General features: G+C 45.0%; 1 protein-coding gene across 1 annotated transcript in view; it reads right to left on the bottom strand.

The window, feature by feature from the left end:
• The window catches only part of LOC124548699, a 63,640-nt gene that overhangs the window by 16,177 nt on the left and 32,367 nt on the right, over nucleotides 1-15,096 (bottom strand). The window contains exon 3 of the mRNA XM_047125187.1: nucleotides 2,367-2,647. Coding sequence (XP_046981143.1) covers nucleotides 2,367-2,647 — 281 coding nt within the window. The remainder of the gene's footprint in view (nucleotides 1-2,366; nucleotides 2,648-15,096) is intronic.

Raw genomic sequence — 15,096 nt, 5'->3', positions numbered from 1 at the left:
TAACTTGTTGTTGTATCCTGCGGCGTTCACTGAGATTTCTATGTTGTTGCCCAGTTTTGAACATTAGGGCAAAGATTGGGTTTTAATTGAAACTTCCTGGCAGATTAAAACTGTGTGCCGGACCGAGACTCGAGCCGGCTGGAGTGGCCGAGCGGTTCTAGGCGCTACAGTCTGGAACCGCGCGACCGCTACGGTCGCAGGTTCGAATCCTGCCTCGGGCATGGATGTGTGTGATGTCCTTAGGTTAGTTAGGTTTAAGTAGTTCTAAGTTCTAGGGGACTGATGACCTCAGAAGTTAAGTCCCATAGTGCTCAGAGCCATTTGCACCATTTGCACCGAGACTCGAACTCGGGACCTTTGCTTTTCGCGGGCAAGTGCTCTACCAACTGAGCTACCTTAGCACGACTCGCGCCCCCTCCTCACAGCTTTACTTCTGCCAGTACCTCGTCTCCTACCTCCCAAACTTTACAGAAGCTCTCCTGCGAACCTTGCAGAACTAGCACTGCTGACAGAAAGGATATTCCGGGACATGGCTTAGCCACACCTTCGGGATGTTTCCAGAATGAGATGACGGTCCGGCACGCAGTTTTAATCTGCCAGGAAGTTTCATATCAGGGCACACTCCGCTGCAGAGTGAAAATCTCATTCTGGGTTTTAATTCTTTAATTTAATGGAGGATATTTTGTGCATTAATTGTTTGGAGCCCTGTTTAAATATCTTTATGGGCTACGGAGTTATTTTGTTTTACTGGAAGTGTGTTTCTATTCTGTTATCAGAAGTAAGAGTATTTTCATGTTAAACAAAATCATTGTTAAATTGAACCCCACGTCTGAACAATCTCCAGCCTGAACCCCGCTCCACCTAAATGCTACCGTACAGCTGTTACTTCAATACACAGCTTGAAATGTTGTGTTGACTGTTCACTACGTCTAGACGAGGATTATTCGTTGCAGTAAGCTGGATGCATGAGACTTGTCTGTATGAATACTTTCTCTACAAAAAAATGGTTCAAATGGCTCTGAGCACTATGCGACTTAACTTCTGAGGTCATCAGTCGCCTAGAACTTAGAACTAATTAAACCTAACTAACCTAAGGGCATCACACACATCCATGCCCGAGGCAGGATTCGAACCTGCGACCGTAGCGGTCGCTCGGTTCCAGACTGTAGCGCCTAGAACCGCACGGCCACATCGGCCGGCTACTTTCTCTACATCTACATCTACATTTATACTCCGCAAGCCACCCGACGGTGTGTGACGGAGGGCATTCTACATGCCACTGTCATTACCTCCATTTCCTGTTCAAGCCGCGTAGCCAGCCGGGGTGGCCGAGCGGTTCTAGGCGCTACAATCGAACCACGCGACCGCTGCGGTCGCAGGTTCGAATGCTGCCTCGGGCATGGTTCAAATGGTTCTGAGCACTATGGGACTCAACATCTTAGGTCATAAGTCCCCTAGAACTTAGAACTACTTAAACCGAACTAACCTAAGGACATCACACACACCCATGCCCGAGGCAGAATTCGAACCTGCGACCGTAGCAGCCTCGCAGTTCCGGACTGCAGTGCCAGAACCGCACGGCCACCGCGGCCGGCCCTCGGGCATGGATGTGTGTGGTGTCCTTAGGTTAGTTAGGTTTAATTAGTTTTAAGTTCTAGGGGACTGTTGACCTCAGAAGTTAAGTTCCATAGAGCTCAGAGCCATATGAACCATTTTGAACCAGTCGCGTATGGTTCGCGGGAAGAATGACTGTCTGAAAGTCTCCGTGCGCGCTCTAATCTCTCTAATTTTACATTCGTGATCTCCTTGGGGCGCATAAGTAGGGGGAAGCAATATATTCGATACCTCATCCAGAAACGCACCCTCTCGAAACCTGAACAGCAAGCTACACCGCGATGCAGAGCGCCTCTCTTGCAGAGTCTGCCACTTGAGTTTGCTAAACATCTCCGTAACGCTATCACGGTTACCAAATAACCCTGTGACGAAACGCGCAGCTCTTCTTTGGATCTTCTCTATCTCCTCCGTCAACACGACCTGGTACGGATCCCACACTGACGAGCAATACTCAAGTATAGGTCGAACGAGTGTTTTGTAAGCCACCTCCTTTGTTGATGGACTACATTTTCTAAGGACTCTCCCAATGAATCTCAACCTGGAATCTGCCTCACCAACAATTAATTTTATATGATCATTCCACTTCAAATCGTACCGTATGCATTGGTAGATTAAGTTTCGTTGGGTGGATAGGTACTGAGCTTCTCCTACCTCATCCACGTTGTTATTTCAGAATAACTCAAGTTCAATTAGCTAGCTGCGTTTTGTTTAAACAGTAGACTATGAGTGGTCCTGTAACAACCGAAACCTACCTGCAGTCGCCCGTGAGAGCGTTGTAGGCGTAGCCGGTGTCGCACTCTCCCGGCGTGGAGACGGCGCCCTCCTCGGAGCAGTCGTGGTAGACGCTGCAGCTCAGCGGGTCCGGGAAGCGGCCGGCGCCGTGGCAGGCAATACCGCCCTCCGTGCTGGCGCCGCAAGCCGTGGGGCGGTCCGCGCACCTGTGTAGCTCGGCGCTGCACCGGGTGCCCGCGGAGCACCTCTCCAGCGTGACCTCCTCGAAACCTCCCTGGTCGTTCGGCTGGCACATGGCCAGCTATTCACAAAAGGAGGTACAAAAAATCGTCTCAGCTGAAGAAATCTACTGCCGCCAAGCATTGCTCTAGAAGATAACGAAGGAAGGGAGGCAGGCTACCTCCAATCCATGGACAGAAGAGCATTTGAACAATGGTTAAGGGAAAAGTGGCGAGCCCTTATGGTTAGAGCGACTGAGACGCAATTGTTATTACACTACTGGCCATTAAAATTGCTACACCAAGAAGAAATGCAGATGATAAACAGGTATTCGTTGGACAAATATACAGGGTGATTCAAAAAGAATACCACAACTTTAGGAATTTAAAACTCTGCAAAGACAAAAGGCAGAGCTAAGTACTATCTGTCAGCGAATTAAGGGAGCTATAAAGTTTCATTTAGTTGTACATTTGTTCGCTTGAGGCGCTGTTGACTAGACCAATAAAGTTTTTGGTCCCTTTTTCTTCGAAGGTGCTACTGTAACTGGACTACAGTATCTGGAGATGTTAGAGAATTGGCTGTTCCCTCAGCTCGAACAAGAAGCACAACAATTCATATTTCAGTAGGATGGAGCGCCACCACATTGGCACTTATCTGTCCGTAACTACCTGAACGTCAACTACCCGAGGCGATGGATCGGCCGCCAGGCAGCCCGTGACAGAGCACTTCATCACTGGCCTCCAAGAAGCCCTGATCTTACCCCCTGCGATTTTTTCTTATGGGGGTATGTTAAGGATATGGTGTTTCGGCCACCTCTCCCAGCCACCATTGATGATTTGAAACGAGAAATAACAGCAGCTATCCAAACTGTTACGCCTGATATGCTACAGAGAGTGTGGAACGAGTTGGAGTATCGGGTTGATATTGCTCGAGTGTGTGGAGGGGGCCATATTGAACATCTCTGAACTTGTTTTTGAGTGAAAAAAAAACCTTTTTAAATACTCTTTGTAATGATGTGTAACAGAAGGTTGTAATATGTTTCTTTCGTTAAATACACATTTTTAAAGTTGTGGTATTCTTTTTGAATCACCCTGTATTATACTAGAACTGACATGTCATTACATTTTCACGCAATTTGGGTGCATAGATCCAGAGAAATCAGTACTATAATAACGGCCTTGATACGCCTGGGTATTGAGTCAAACAGAGCTTGGATGGCGTGTACAGGTACAGCTGCCCATGCAGCTTCAACACGAGACCACAGTTCATCAAGAGTAGTAACTGGCGTATTGTGACTAGCCAGTTGCTCGACCAATACGTTTTCAATTGGTGAGAGATCTGGAGAATGTGCTGGCCAGGGCAGCAGTCGAACATTTTCTGTATCCAGAAAGGCCCGTACAGGAGCTGCAACATGCGGTCGTGCATTATCCTACTGAAATGTAGGGTTTCGCATGGATCGAATGAACGGTAGAGCCACGCGTCGAAACACGTCTGAAACGTAACGTCCACTGTTCAAAGTGCCATCAATGCGAACAAGAGGTGACCGAGTCGTGTAACCAATGGCACCCCATACCACCACGCCGGGTGTTACGCCAGTACGGCGATGACGAATACACGCTTTCAATGTGCGTTCACCGCGATGTCGCCAAACATGGATGCGACCATCATGATGATGTAAACAGAAACTGGATTCATCCGAAAAATGACGTTTTGCCATTCGTGCACCCAGGTTCGTCGTTGAGTACACCTTCCCAGGCGCTCCTGTCTGTGATATAGCGTCAAGGGTAACCGCAGCCATGGTCTTTGAGCTCCATGCTGCTGCAAACGTCGTCGAACTGTTCCTGCAGATGGTTGTTGCTTTGTAAACGTCCCCATGTGTTGACTCAGGGATCGAGACGTGGCTGCACGATCCGTTACAGCCATGCGGATAAGATGCCTGTCATGTCGACTGCTAGTGATGCGAGGCTGTTGGGATCCAGCACGGCGTTCCGTGTTACCCTCCTGAACCCACAGATTCCATGTTTTTAATTGGATCTCGACCAACGCGAGCAGCAATGTCGCGGTACTATAAACCGCAGTCGCGATAGGCTACAATCCGACGTTTATCAAAGTCGGAAATGTCATGGTACGCATTTCTCCTCCTTACACGAGGAATCACAACAACGTTTCACCAGGCAACGCCGGTCAATTGCTGTTTGTGTATGAGAAATCGGATGGAAACTTTCCTCATGTAAGGACGTTGTGTGAATGCTCTGAAAAGCTAATCATTTGCATATCACAGCATCGTCTTCCAGTCGGTTAAATTTCGCGTCTTTCGCACGTCATCTTCGTGGTGTAGCAATTTTAATGGCCACTAGTGTATGTGATTATTTATTAATTTCGCATACTCATCTTACAATAATGTCATAAGGGGCCATCAAAAAGTTTAAATTTGGGAGGTTGGTGCAGCGTAGTGTGGCACTGATGCAGGTATATAAGCACCGACTTGTATGCAAGGGATTAGTCGGCATTCGTGTCCTTCCGATGCGTGCGGGGTAAAAGCTGAAATATGAACTATGGTGACATTATTACCAAATGCTTCCAAACAGGATTAATGTGTTGTACTTTTCTTGGATGGCGAAGGAACAACACCGGTAGACATCCAACGGAGAATGAAGAACGTGTATCAGTCGAAAACCACAGGTGTGGGATAGTGCGCCAAGGGATGCTGCCGATTCATGATAACACACGTTGTATCATTTCAGGCTTTGTAGCTAGAAGCTCTTAGAACAGTTGAAAAGGCAGCAGTTGGAAGAAGACGTAGTGTGGTGTGAGGTACTGATGACTATTGGTTTGTTCGGTACGGGTACCATGAGAAAGACCGTCTAAATTGTGGTCATTCTCCGCGACTGGCTGCTGCGTTCCGAAGTTGCGCGCCAAAATTATAGTCTTCTGTTATTAATATTAGAAACACTAAACAGTGTATGTACTTGCATTTCATGTAAAAGCATCTCTCAATAGCAGGCTGTCATTCCATTATTTCAAGAGTGCTGATTACCAGCAGAATAGTAAACAGTTGCTAAACCGAACGGCAGACGAAGCACTTCGAAGATCTTCGGATCGTGCCTTACTTGGATGGCGGACGAAGTGGTTCGGCTGTAAGATCGGAACTGGTTCGACAGTCTCGGAAAACAGCATATTGTCTGCCGCGGTCGGTATTGGTTAAGAACTTAATTAGCAATCTCTGGTTATGTGGATATGTAACTGAGAAGGATATGATAGTAACTACGCAGATAAGCTGTTCATTAATTTATTTTCTATGGAAATGTGAAGAATGGAGATTATTTGTGATTCATAAAGTGGATTATAACTATGCCGTTTCTCGCGTTCTGCTAACAAAAAAAGCGAGTGGCGTCTCGTATAGACAAAGATTTAATTATTTATGTAACATCAGTTCCTCGCGAAGAGTTTATTACAGCCTCAAGGTAACGACATGACGACTTAAGTGCTGTTTTCTGCACAGGGGACAACCGCTATGGAAGACTACCGGTTGGTGAACATTAATTAGAACTTAGGCATTCCACTCACAGCAGTGGAAGCAAATAGTCACCTCACGTATACTGCAATCTTAGTACAAATGACATTAGTGACACGTTATCTGTGGTAACACAGAGGAGGTATGAAGGAGAGAAATGTTGGAGGCTAGAGGTTTATTACACACACACAATTCTCTCTCATTGTAATTATCTCTTTTTCAACCTGCCGTAACGTACCTACATCGCAAACGTCGTGCGGCACTCCCCGTGAGATTATCACACGTTGAGTGCCTTAAAAAAAGGCCTTGAAGGGTCGACTATTCCTGTCGGATGAAGATGTTAAACAGGCAGTAACAAACTTCTTTACGCAGCAGGACACAGTGCTTTTCCAAACGAGTACCTCTAATATGGTACGTCGGTGGGACAGTTGTCTGTGTGCTCATGGCGATTTGGCCTGATTGACATACCGATTCTGGACTCTACGGCCTTCGAACGGAAACTTTCTCATCTCCCTTTGTATTTACGGTAGCTGACATACGCAAATTTTTTATGTATGTGAAATGGTTCAAATGGCTCTGAGCACTATGGGACTTGACTTCTGAAGTCATCAGTCCCCTAGAGCTTAGTACTACTTAAACCTAACTAACCTAAGGACATCACACACATCCATGCCCGAGGCAGGATTGGAACCTGCGACCGTAGCGGTCGCGCGGTTCCAGACTGTAGCGCCTAGAACCGCTCGGCCTTTCCGGCCGCCGAATATTTTGTAGAAGTTATTTTTATGTATTATGAATGCTATGGCCAGTGGAATTCAGATTGACGTAAAATCAGAGGAACAAGGAGATGACGACAGGGGAAACGTGGTTGCGTCGAGAGAGTCTCTTATTGCATTGATTGATGGCAGAGTGCGCCAGAGGCATGAAGAGGTACAGTAGAAGACATTAAGGCCTAATTATGGGTTTGAAAAGCAAGTCCGTACTGATTGTTGGACTTTGAAAACCCCGCACTTGTACCAAATCTCCAGAAATATCTCAGTTTAGCCAGTCAATCCATAGAGGATTGTACAAGGGGCGTACCCGTCGCATTTTTACATTCGAGTAAGTCCGAGGACTGTTGTGTATTATTCTTTCTACCTGTTTTGCAGAATAGCTCTCGAAGTTTGTCGCTCGCAGAAGCAGTATCAGCCCCTTTCTCTGTAAAGTACAATTCTACTTCCTATGATTCTAACTGATGAAGCGGAAGCTGTATTATTCGGAATAACATTCTATCGACGACTGGCGACTAAGGCGAGCAGCCTGTTCGTCGTGCTTACACTCGGTATACTTCGTAGCCATCCGTACAATTTCGTTGGTTTGAAAATTAATCATTCATTTTTTAAGACGATCGATTTGACGTACTATTTTTGTAAGAAAGTACTTACGATCTGTAGGCTTCTCCTAGTATCCGAACTGGAAAAAGCGACTTTTGTTAGCGAGTATGTATGAAGCAAGATAACTTGCTTCTCTCAAGAGTAACTCTGCTTTTTCTGCGTACCTCGCAGCTGACGCAACGGAGGTTCTCGCGTCTACCCACTGCACCTCACAGAATCGTGGACTGGCAACGCCATTTGGCCCGCCGGCTCATCTAGCTAGCATGGGAACTGAAATCTTATTCCGACTGTGTGCATTCTGCAACACTACTTTACTCAGTGAATGCTACGTGACATCTGCAGATGCGATACAAAATTGTTAATCTCGAAAATAGGGAAATAAATTGTTGTTTGAACAGGAGTACATTACAACACGGAGTGATAATGTTTTTTTTTTCCTTTATTGATTTTCAATTCCCCCCGAAGGGGGCGGGCTGGCAGCAGCTTAGTACGCTGCTCTACAGCCTACAGACTTTTATTTTAAAGAACGGAAGAAGAAAAGAAACAAGAAAAACAAGCGATAAAATGGTGACGTCAAGTGTAAAATGGCGGAAAAATGCGGAAAGTTAAAACAGAAAGCAAAAGGGGTGGCAACGTTAATAAAAGACACAGGAATCAGACAAGTTTTCTGATCGTATGCGACCTCGGACCTTCCGGAGTGATAATGTTTACAAGCGAACGTTATAACATGTGTGTGTGTGTGTGTGTGTGTGTGTGTGTGCTACACTCATTCACAGTTACGATTTGGATGGACATTTATACAGTTAGTGCCGTCGAAGGAAATATACAGGGTGGGCCAAATATCTCACGAAATAAGCGTCAAACGAAAAAAACTACAAAGAACGAAACTTGTCTAGCTTGAAGGGGGAAACAAGATGGCACTATGGTTGGCACGCTAGATGGCGCTGCCATAGGTCAAACGGAAATCAACTGCATTTTTTAAAATAGGAACCCCCATTTTTATTACATATTCGTGTAGTACGTAAAGAAATATGACGGTGTTAGTTGGACCTTTGTTTTCGCTTTGTGATAGACGGCGCTGCAATTGTCACAAACATATGCCTCACAATTTTAGACAAACAGTTGGTAACAGGTAGGTTTTTTAATTTAAATCTTTGAACATTTTATTTCGGTTGTTCCAATGTGATACATGTAGCTTTGTGAACGTATCATTTCTGAGAACGCATGCTGTTACAGGTGATTACCTGTAAATACCACATTAATGCAATAAATGCTCAAAATTATATCCGTCAACCTCAATGCATTTGGCAATACGTGTAACGACAGTCTGCTCAACATCGCGTAGTTCGCCTTCCGTAATGTTGCGCTGACGCATGTTGTCAGGCGTTGTGGGTGGATCACGATAGCAAATATTCTTCAACTTCCCCCACAGAAAGAAATCCGGGGACGTCAGATCCGATGAACGTGCGGGCCATGGTATGGCACATCGACGACCAATCCACCTGTCATGAAATATGCTATTCAATACCGTTTCAAACGCACGCGAGCTATGTGCCGGACATCCATCATGTTGGAAGTACATTGCCATTCTGGTATGCAGTGAAACATCTTGTAGTAACATCGGTAGAACATTACGTAGGAAATCAACATACATTGCATCATTTAGATTTCCATCGATAAAATGGGGGCCAATTATGCTTCCTCCCATAATTCCGCACCATACATTAACCCGCCAAGGTTCCTGATGTTCCTAGGCGCTACAGTCTGGAACCGCGCGACCGTTACGGTCGCAGGTTCGAATCCTGCCTCGGGCATGGATGTGTGTGTTGTCCTTAGGTTAGTTAGGTTAAAGTAGTTCTAAGTTCTATGGGACTTATGACCTGAGCAGTTGAGTTCAATAGTGCTCAGAGCCATTTGAACCATTTGATGTTCCACTCGTCGCAGCCGTCGTGGATTTTCCGTTGCCCAGTAGGGCATATTATGCCGGTTTACGTTACCGCTGTTGGTGAATGAAGCTTCGTCGCTAAATAGAACGCGTGCATAAACTCTGTCATCATCCCGTAATTTCTCTTGTGCCCAGTGGCAGAACAGTACACGACGTTCAAAGTCGTCGCCATGCAATTCCTGGTGCATAGAAATATGGTACGGGTGCAATCGATATTGATGTAGCATTCTCAACACCGACGTTTTTGAGATTCCCGATTCTCGCGCAATTTGTCTGCTACTGATGTGCGGATTAGCCGCGACAGCAGCTTAAGCACCTACTTGGACATCACCATTTGTTGCAGGTCGTGGTTGACGTTTCGCATGTGGCTGAACACTTCCTGTTTCCTTAAATAACGTAACTATCCGGCGAGCAGCCCGGACACTAGGATGATGTCGTCCAGGATACCGAGCAGCATACATAGCACCCGCCCGTTGGGCATTTTGATGACAATAGCCATACATCAACACGATATCGACCTTTTCCGCAACTGGTAAACGGTCCATTTTAACACGGCTAATGTATCACGAAGCAAATACCGTCCGCACTGGGGAATGTTACGTGATACCACGTACTTATACGAGTGTGACTATTACAGCGCCATCTATCACAAAGCGAAAAAAGTGGTCCAAATAAAACATTCATATTTATTTACGTACTACACGAATATGTAATAGAAATGGGGGTTCCTATTTTTAAAAAACGCAGTTTTGACCTACGGCAGCGCCATCTAGCGGGCCAACCATAGCGTCATCTGGTTTCCCCCTTCAAGCTAGATAAGGTTCGTTCTTTGTAGTTTTTTCGTTTGATGCTTATTTCGTGAGATATTTGGCCCGGTCACTATCAAGAGACCACCCTGCATATCCACGGGTAAAGCCTAATATTATAGCACCTGCTGGATTACAACTGCCATTTCACGATCGGATTTAGTAAGATGGTATTTCATTCATAAAATAGATTTTGCATCCTATATGCTTTTCAAATGTACTTTATGGACCTAGCCTTCATGTGACCGTACAGGGGACGTCACAGGCCTCATGTATCTTTAACTGCTTTGTCCTCTGTAAAGCCTTTGTATTCCGGAGATCAAATAATAATAATCTCAAGCTTAAATGAAACATTATACCTTTACTTCAAATTGATTCCTTTCAGAAGATTAATTAAATGTCGTTCACATTCTTTCAAGATGGGACTAGTCAATAATGGTTCAAATGGCTCTGAGCACTATGGGACTCAACATCTGTGGTCATCAGTCCCCTAGAACTTAGAATTACTCAAACCTAACTTACCTAAGGACATCACACACATCCATGCCCGAGGCAGGATTCGAACCTGCGACCGTAGCGGTCACGCGGTTCCAGACTGAAGCGCCTAGAACCACACGGCGACGCCGGCCGGCACTAGTCAATAGCCATGACCGCTTGCACCAATGCTTCATGCGGAAGTAAGTAAATAAATATTCTCATCCTTTAATTCAATGGATAGTTTAGTCAGAACCCCTTTTGCTGTTTGTGGTTATTCAGATAACTAGCTTGCTCCTTGTGTTAGTAAATTACTTCCTGATTACAAAAATGGTTCAAATGGCTCTGAGCACTATGGGACTCAACTGCTGTGGTCATCAGTCCCCTAGAACTTAGAACTAATTAAACCTAACTAACCTAAGGACATCACACACATCCATGCCCGAGGCAGGATTCGAACCTGCGACCGTAGCAGCAGCGCGGCCCCGGACTGGAGCGCCTAGAACCGCACGACCACCGCGGCCGGCCTTCCTGATTACAGAAGCTAAGTTTGCATCGACATCTTTAGGAAAGCTAATACCTCGCCATTCCAATACTACACTTTGTAAAAGCGTGCCATTAGCAAGTGACAACAATGAATTATGCCAAGTATGTGAATGAATGTTGTTTCTGGGATTCAAACTAGGGTCCAGTAAAAAGCAAATTAATAAATGAGAAATAGTAAAACATTCTTGTTGCCAAATAGTATTCCGTTTTCATTTAGGTATGTGTGTCTCTGGCGAACCATACCTGAGAATAACCAGACTGCGTAATATTTGTTCTTTAGGATTTATTCACTTTGCATGAAAGGCATCATTATTGCGGAATTTAGTGACCACTGGGAGAAACGTCGCAAGTACACATCACAAATATTTTACAGACATCCTCCAGTTATATCTTATTTCCAAAAACTGCTACATTTCAGTGAGTCATCACTCATATAGTACTTGTATCATCAATATTTTCAATGACGAGTGGCGTGACATTCAGGACGGAACTCTAGACTGGACACAGTGCAGTGACAGCAAGATCAGATCTCAGTATTCCTCGCAAACCATGTGAACTTCCATGTGAACACCTTTACTCACCAAAATATCGACAGTTAGATGCATTTCCGCAGGTGAAATTACGCGACCATATGTTAGATTTACGTGGTCGCTTAGGAACATGTTGTGAGTGAGCATGTAATGCGTGACAATCAAAAATCGTTGACAGTTATTGAGAAGAAAGAATAGTATTGATCCATAAAATTTCGGGCGTGCAGCCGCATAAATTCGACTTCTTCTTCTAATATTTCGGCTGAATTCCGTCCAGCCATCTTCAGAGCGAGCCGAAGGCGCCAGAGACGTTAATCGGCGGCGTATAGGTATGGCATATGTATGGAAATAGATCTATGACTGCGCAGTCGATCCACACGGTGATATCCACGTATCACTGCTAGCTTGTACTGTCGCGATGTCTTTGTGATTTTATTACAGAAATTGTCGGATTCCATGATTTATCAAAGTTGAAACCGCTATTTCTATTAATTAAAATCGTTGCCATCCGAATTTCAATGCTTCCTTCACTACTGAGTCGCAAAAAGATGAAGTCGAGGCTAAATGTCAACACAGTACTCTGCCACCGCAGATTTATTAGGTTGTAAGAGCCGGGTGTACCTGCGGTGCTCCGTGCTTCTCTCCTGGACTGTACGTGTCGTCTGTCCGATGTATGAACGGCCGCATTCACAGGGGCTTCCGAAGCACCAAATCATCTTTAGGGTATCCTGTAGTGAAGTAGAAGTGGATAGTTCCTGTGAATTATTATGGGTGGAGGTTACACTAAACAACCGAACTAGGTTAATAATTGGCTCCTTTTACCGACCTCCCGACTCAGCAGCATTAGTGGCAGAACAACTGAGAGAAAATTTGGAATACATTTCACATAAATTTTCTTAGCATGTTATAGTCTTAGGTGGAGATTTCAATTTACCAGATATAGACTGGGACACTCAGATGTTTAGGACGGGTGGTAGGGACAGAGCATCGAGTGACATTATACTGAGTGCACTATCCGAAAATTACCTCGAGCAATTAAACAGAGAACCGACTCGTGGAGATAACATCTTGGACCTACTGATAACAAACAGACCCGAACTTTTCGACTCTGTATGTACAGAACAGGGAATCAGTGATCATAAGGCCGTTGCAGCATCCCTGAATATGGAAGTTAATAGGAATATAAAAAAAGGGAGTAAGGTTTATCTGTTTAGCAAGAGTAATAGAAGGCAGATTTCAGACTACCTAACAGATCAAAACGAAAATTTCTGTTCCGACACTGACAATGTTGAGTGTTTATGGAAAAAGTTCAAGGCAATCGTAAAATGCGTTTTAGACAGGTACGTGCCGAGTAAAACTGTGAGGGACGGGAAAAACCCACCGTGGTACAACAACAAAGTTAGGAAACTACTGCGAAAGCAAAGAGAGCTCCACTCCAAGTTTAAACGCAGCCAAAACCTCTCAGACAAACAGAAGCTAAACGATGTCAAAGTTAGCGTAAGGAGGGCTATGCGTGAAGCGTTCATTGAATTCGAAAGTAAAATTCTATGTACCGACTTGACAGAAAATCCTAGGAAGTTCTGGTCTTACGTTAAATCAGTAAGTGGCTCGAAACAGCATATCCAGACACTACGGGATGATGATGGCATTGAAACAGAGGATGACACGCGTAAAGCTGAAATACTAAACACCTTTTTCCAAAGCTGTTTCACAGAGTTCCTTCTCTAAATCCTCGCACAATCGAAAAAATGGCTGACATCGAAATAAGTGTCCAAGGAATAGAAAAGCAACTGGAATCACTCAATAGAGGAAAGTCCACTGGACCTGACGGGATACCAATTCGATTCTACACAGAGTACGCGAAAGAACTTGCCCCCCTTCTAACAGCCGTGTACCGCAAGTCTCTAGAGGAACGGAGGGTTCCAAATGATTGGAAAAGAGCACAGATAGTCCCAGTCTTCAAGAAGGGTCGTCGAGCAGATGCGCAAAACTATAGACCTATATCTCTTACGTCGATCTCTTCTAGAATTTTAGAACATGTTTTTTGCTCGCGTATCATGTCATTTCTGGAAACCCAGAATCTACTATGTAGGAATCAACATGGATTCCGGAAACAGCGATCGTGTGAGACCCAACTCGCCTTATTTGTTCATGAGACCCAGAAAATATTAGATACAGGCTCCCAGGTAGATGCTATTTTTCTTGACTTCCGGAAGGCGTTCGATACAGTTCCGCACTGTCGCCTGATAAACAAAGTAAGAGCCTACGGAATATCAGACCAGCTGTGTGGCTGGATTGAAGAGTTTTTAGCAAACAGAACACAGCATGTTGTTATCAATGGAGAGACGTCTACAGACGTTAAAGTAACCTCTGGCGTGCCACAGGGGAGTGTTATGGGACCATTGCTTTTCACAATATATATAAATGACTTAGTAGATAGTGTCGGAAGTTCCATGCGGCTTTTCGCGGATGATGCTGTAGTATACAGAGAAGTTGCTGCATTAGAAAATTGTAGCGAAATACAGGAAGATCTGCAGCGGATAGGCACTTGGTGCAGGGAGTGGCAACTGACCCTTAACATAGACAAATGTAATGTATTGCGAATACATAGAAAGAAGGATCCTTTATTGTATGATTATATGATAGCGGAACAAACACTGGTAGCAGTTACTTCTGCAAAATATCTGGGAGTATGCGTACGGAACGATTTGAAGTGGAATGATCATATAAAATTAATTGTTGGTAAGGCGGGTACCAGGTTGAGATTCATTGGGAGAGTGCTTAGAAAATGTAGTCCATCAACAAAGGAGGTGGCTTACAAAACACTCGTTCGACCTATACTTGAGTATTGCTCATCAGTGTGGGATCCGTACCAGGTCGGGTTGACGGAGGAGATAGAAAAGATCCAAAGAAGAGCGGCGCGTTTCGTCACCGGGTTATTTGGTAACCGTGATAGCGTTACGGAGATGTTTAGTAAACTCAAGTGGCAGACTCTGCAAGAGAGGCGCTCTGCATCGCGGTGTAGCTTGCTGTCCAGGTTTCGAGAGGGTGCGTTTCTGGATGAGGTATCGAATATATTGCTTCCCCCTACTTATACCTCCCGAGGAGATCACGAATGTAAAATTAGAGAGATTAGAGCGCGCACGGAGGCTTTCAGACAGTCGTTCTTCCCGCGAACCATACGCGACTGGAACAGGAAAGGGAGGTAATGACAGTGGCACGTATAGTGCCCTCCGCCACACACCGTTGGGTGGCTTGCGGAGTATCAATGTAGATGTAGATGTAGATGAATGGACTCAGGGAGTGCTGCTGTCTCTGGCGGAGGGCGAAAAATCACTTTCAGTTT

The sequence above is a fragment of the Schistocerca americana genome, chromosome 1 (genome assembly GCF_021461395.2).
Source record: "Schistocerca americana isolate TAMUIC-IGC-003095 chromosome 1, iqSchAmer2.1, whole genome shotgun sequence".
NCBI classification, from domain to species: Eukaryota; Metazoa; Arthropoda; class Insecta; order Orthoptera; family Acrididae; genus Schistocerca; species Schistocerca americana.
Note: the sequence above shows the minus strand (reverse complement) of the source record. Positions and strands in the feature narration are given on the sequence as shown.